Source organism: Amaranthus tricolor, chromosome 6 (assembly GCF_026212465.1).
Source record: "Amaranthus tricolor cultivar Red isolate AtriRed21 chromosome 6, ASM2621246v1, whole genome shotgun sequence".
Classification (NCBI taxonomy): domain Eukaryota; kingdom Viridiplantae; phylum Streptophyta; class Magnoliopsida; order Caryophyllales; family Amaranthaceae; genus Amaranthus; species Amaranthus tricolor.
In genome coordinates, this window is record NC_080052.1 from 9,536,845 (window position 1) to 9,542,461 (window position 5,617).

The following is a 5,617-nucleotide window of genomic DNA, read 5'->3' on the forward strand; positions in this document are numbered from 1 at the left end:
TATCATTTTTTATTTTTTATTTTTTTTTGTTTTTTTAGTATTATTGATGTCAATTGATTACCTTCAAATCAAAAATCAAATAAAAAATATTCTGGCCTCGGACCGTGGATTTTAAGATGAAAAAAACTCGTTAAATTTGAAATACACCATGCAACTAAAACTGGTAATGAAATGCAATGGGTGACATTGATAGTCCATAGATTTAAATGTAATAGTTCGGCAAAATTAAATAATAAAAACCAAAGTAAATTTAAAATTAAAAAGTGAGGCTGTGGGCTGAAAACGGCATCATACACTGTCGTTCCATCGACAACCCACAGACTTCACCATCTCCATCACCATCACCATCATTATCCTTCCTTAACCCACCTCTTATCTAACTCTAGTTAGGTCTAACAAATTCTAACCCAAAAAAATAAAATAAAAATACAGTAAAAAAGAAAAAGAAAGAAAATACCTCACATCCTCCTATAAATATATTGCTCGAGTAAAGCACGGTTTGCCAAAATAGCCAGCGAACCGCGGCTTACAAAAAATCCTCTCTCCTCTGCCCTCTTTTTTCTTCTCTTTCTCTCTCTTTAAAACCACAAGAAATGGCGGTCACCAGAAAATCTAGCGGACCAGTTCTAAGATCGCTCTCACCTTCTGGAAGATTCTATGGTTCTTCCAATACAACATCGTTTGCTTCATCAACTTCAAGCACCTTCACTTCTAGAACCTTCATTCACCGTTCATCATCTCCGACTCGCCTGAATTTATATTCCAACGGTTCATCAGGTGTCCGGTTTAACTCCGGTTCATACTCACCGAACCGGTCTATTTCGGCTCAGTCTGTAAAGCGTCCAGCCACTGCGGGACAGAAGAAGACGTGTATGTGTTCACCGACGAATCATCCCGGTTCTTTTCGGTGTAGTTTGCATAAAAATGTATCGAATCGGAATGTTTCAGCAGCTCAACCGTATCAGTCAAATAGATTGTTTGCTCGGAGGTCAGCGATGACGAATTCTCTTGTGAGAATTGGAACTGTTGAAGGCGATTTGGTGAAACGTGCTTTGGCTGCGCTTATTCGTCCGTCGAGTCATCAACAACGAAGAAGATGTAATTTTCAACCCAAGAAAAGTAGACTTTCTGTTATGTCCATGGCGGCATAGTAAAATGCAGAAGGATGTTGCTGACGGATGAGTTTTGGAATCCGAGCGATCTAAGATTGCTGAAGCAAGAGATTCATGGAAAAAAAATTGTGTATATAGTATATTATGACAGTATAATTACAACTCCTATAATCGAATTATGAGTAATGTTCAAGAATTTTGGGACTTTTAGAATTCAGTAAGGACTCGATTGAATTACCTGGACTAACTAACTAGATAATTTCAAATAATATTTCAATTTTCATCATTTTCAATGATTTCAATTGAGAATTTGGTTGTCAGAGATGGTGCAATTACGTCGTCGTTAAATGATTTCGATGTGATGTGTGTGACGTCGCTGCGTTCGTTTCGTCGTTGGTTCATTCCGTTACTTCTCCGTTTAAAATATACGTGGGTGTTACTCGTCTGGTCCGTGGTATTTTCCTGTAAGGTACTCCTTGGTTTTTTTATATTTTCATCTTGATTGATTTATTTTTATATCATCTAATATGCTTAATATTTTTTTTTTTTTTGAAAAACAGGGACTATTATTTTTGATGGAAAAAATAGTGTTATTGATAATTTCTGTGGATTTGATATTGACAAAGTGGAATTGGAAATACATTAGTTTTGGACCCTGTACAATGGACTTTGGACAAGGAAATAATGCTTGTCTTGATTATCAAGGAAACAAATTAGTAACTACCTAACAAAGAGATTGAATCAATTTTTTAAATGATACGATCACAATAATAAATTTATTCAAAATGTAAAATTATAATTTTAAAGAAGAAATTAAAGTAATATAGCTGTAACTTGTAAGTGGACCATATATGATTGATGATTTATTAGCATGCACATCCCCACTTAACAGCTGGACCATTATTGAACAACTGGATCATTATTAATGGAAAAAGACAAAGATAAAAAGAGCATTGAAAAAATATTACCTTCCTTAAAATTGTTTTCACAAATAATATTTATGGTAATTAAGAAAAAAGATAGAAACTTTTATGTGATGCATATATATTTTTAGAAGAACAAATTCAATGAAAACAAGTGGAAGCCATAAATCATAAAAAGTATTAAAATAAAATTAGTAAAAAAAAAAATATGTGAACCAAAAATATTAAATAAATTTAGTTGAAAATATATAGGGACCATAAACAATATAAACATATTAAAAATGAAATTAGAAAATAAGGATGAAAAAAATTAATTATGACCAATATTTATGATATATATTAAAAAATTTTTTAGGAGAGCAAATAAATAAAATGACGCAAAGTGATAAATAAGAACAACTATAATTAGAAACAAATGTAGAATAATATAGAACCAATGATGCTTGGAGTAGTATGTAGGAGTTTTTTTTGTTCTTAAATTATAGTACACACTATTCCTTGCATTCCATAAAATTGTTTCCACGATAAATATTCACGTAAATTAAGTAAAATAGAATTTTTAGATAGTAACTAAATTATTTTATTGAATTATATATTTAATGGAGAAAAAGTCAAGACAATAAGCATTAAAAAATAAAGTATCAAAATCAAGTTAGTGGAATAAATATGGATCACAATTATTTAAAAACGTTGAAATAAAGATCAGGGAAAACATGTAGAAACCCTAACAATATTAATACAACTCAACTTATACAAGATTGTCTCACCATAAAAAGGGCCTATAATTAGTCCATTTATATTATTGTTCATTTCTGAAAATTTTTGGTGATCACTTTAACACACTAAATGTACACGCATCAAAATCCAATAGTAAAGGTTTCTACATGAAACCATCTTATTTAAGAATTTGAGATAATTTATTTTAATTGAAGTTAGTGGAAAATATGTGGAGATTATGATTAATATTAACAAAATATTGAAAAGAGGATAAAAAAGATTACATATGTCCAAAATTTGTGATAAAAATAGAAAGTTTCTCCGGTGGAACAATAAATACACAACCCAAAATGACAAATGGGAACAACTTTAAGGAACCAAGGGAATATATTTTAAGTATTTTTGGAATAATATTATATTAAGTTAACGATATATACAGAGGCCGATTCAAGAAAAAAAAAAAGCAATGTCAATAATTTGAAATAATAAAATTGAAAACTTACTAAGATTAATCCAATCTTTACTCAATTTTCCTACAATAATCCCAGGCATTAGTTAAATAAAAATAATTCAAACTTTGAGGGATATTTTTCAAGATTATACCATGGTAGCCGGTAACCTACTGTAACAAGTAATTTTTGCAGAAAAAGTTAAATTAAAATAAAATTTTAAAAATAAAAAGGTTAAGTTACTTAAAAATCCAATTTTTTCATAATTTTCCTACAATAATCCCACATATTGATTAACCATGAATAATTCTAACTTTATGGGGTATTTGCCTAGAGTAAACTTGGGTAACCGGATGACCTGTTATAGCAAGTTTTACCTTTTAAAAAAAATAAATTAAAATAAATGTCGAAAAAAATGTTTAAAAAATGTCTAAATTTTTTTAGAACTTTTTATGTAAATTTCAAAAATTTTCTCTAACTTTATATTAGTTTTCAATTTACTTTTTTGGTAAATTACCTAATATAGCAGGTCATCCATGTACTTAAATTTACTCTCGGTAAATACCCCATTAAGTTGGGATTATTATTGGTTAATCAATAGTTGAGATTATTATAGGAAAATCATGAAAAAGTGGGATTATTCTAAGTAATTTTTCCATATTAAAAAAACTAAAAAAGAAAAAACCACCTAAACCCTTCCTCCACCTCATCCCCTTGCCCTGCCCCTCCCAAACTGCTACCACCAAATTCCTCTCCTTGTACCTTCCTTGCCATAGTCTGTAAACAACCTTTCCACCCTCATACCGACCAACCTCACCCCTTATAGTCGCCCCTTGCCACTGTTCTACAATAATGAAGGCTGTCAAATTAAGCCTCTTCCTTGAAGATAACCTTATCTACCACAAATTCAATGACGCAACAACACAACCTCCCCATCCTCGACCACCATTAGTTGTGTTGTGCCACCCACAACCACTCATCTTTTCGTTCTTACAATTATACTATATTTGTATAACTATTTTGGAGGGAAAAGAATAAGAAGGAGGAATTTTATTGATGAGGGACTCATCGGAGAGGGGTACTAAATGAGGTGGGGTGGCCGGAGTAAGGTGGAATTGAGTGGTTGGTGTGGGGTGGGAGAGGTTTATTAGGGTGGGGTAGTAATAGGGGAAGGAGGGTTTTTGTTCTTTGATTTTTTTCCTTTTCATTCTTACTATTTTGTCATTTTAAATTTTTTTTAAGTTAATCTACAAAAACATGTTACTAATCTAACAATATTCTTGGGTAAGCAACCCAATAGGTGGGATTATACATGGTCAATTAAAAGTTGGAATTGGTATAGGAAAATCAGTGAAATGTTGAATTATTCAAACTATGTTTGGATAGGAATTAGGAAAGAAATGAAAGGAAGGGAAGGGAAAGGAAAATAAGGAAAAGGAAGAGAAAAAACTCCATTGTAATTTGTACGTATAGGCAGGAAGGAAAGAAAGGAATATCATTTTCCTTTAAAGTCTTTCCTCTTATGGAGAGATTTGGATCTTAACAAAATGAAGGGACTTAATCCCTCCAAATCTCTTCACTCTAATCCTCTCCATCTCTTTTTGTTATCCAAACAAGGGAACTCTATCCCTCCAAATCCTTTCTTTTCTTTTTCTTCTGTTTCCCTCCATCCAAACAAGACCTTAGGGTAATTTCCCTCAAAAAATTACAACCAACAATATTTAAATTAAGCCAATTTTACACGCAACGTTTTCATATTTTGCAAGCAGCGGAATATGTCATTATTTTGACAAACTATCAAACAAATCATATTCAATAAATTATAACTATATCATTTATAAACTCCTTGATAAGCTTCATTATTGAGAATATTCTTTCAGCGGTTTCTCTGGATACCGAAAAAATTAAAACCAACTTCAAAAGCTTAAAGAAGTTGGGCATGACTTATATAAATATATATGAATCAACATTTTAGAGAGATCACCAAGGGTATCCAAGTTTTAAAATCACTAATCAGTAAACAAAATTACCAATAACAACATTTTACTCAAAATTAAGACAATCAATGGCCAAATTATTAAAAGCATGAGCAAAAAGTTTTGTCATTTTGAGTATCTTCTCTTTGTTATAATTTAGTATTATTAAAACATGCAACCCCAATAAGTAACTCTATACTTGTCTCAGGCAAGACACTATGAAGTTTTTGCATTTGCATATCAAAAATCTGTTGAAAACACTAGCATGATAATAGTGCTTAAATGTCACATCTAAAACTCTACATTTTGGTTTTCCTCGAGCTCATAAAGAGGCTAACTCATCCATGGTAGGAATTTTGATGTCAAAAGAGGGGATACAGTTGGGCTTTACCCTAGCGTCTTACAAAATTTGTAAGTTTCTTAGGCTTGGATGGATAATA

At 31.4% G+C, this 5,617-nt stretch overlaps 1 protein-coding gene across 1 annotated transcript; it reads left to right on the forward strand.

The window, feature by feature from the left end:
* Window positions 1-237: 237 nt before the first annotated feature.
* On the forward strand, window positions 238-1,905 carry LOC130816031 (uncharacterized). Its single transcript, XM_057682601.1, has 2 exons — window positions 238-1,581; window positions 1,673-1,905. Exon 1 carries the CDS (start codon window positions 594-596, stop codon window positions 1,149-1,151), a length of 558 nt encoding a protein of 185 aa, XP_057538584.1. The 5' UTR covers window positions 238-593; the 3' UTR covers window positions 1,152-1,581; window positions 1,673-1,905.
* Window positions 1,906-5,617: the final 3,712 nt, after the last annotated feature.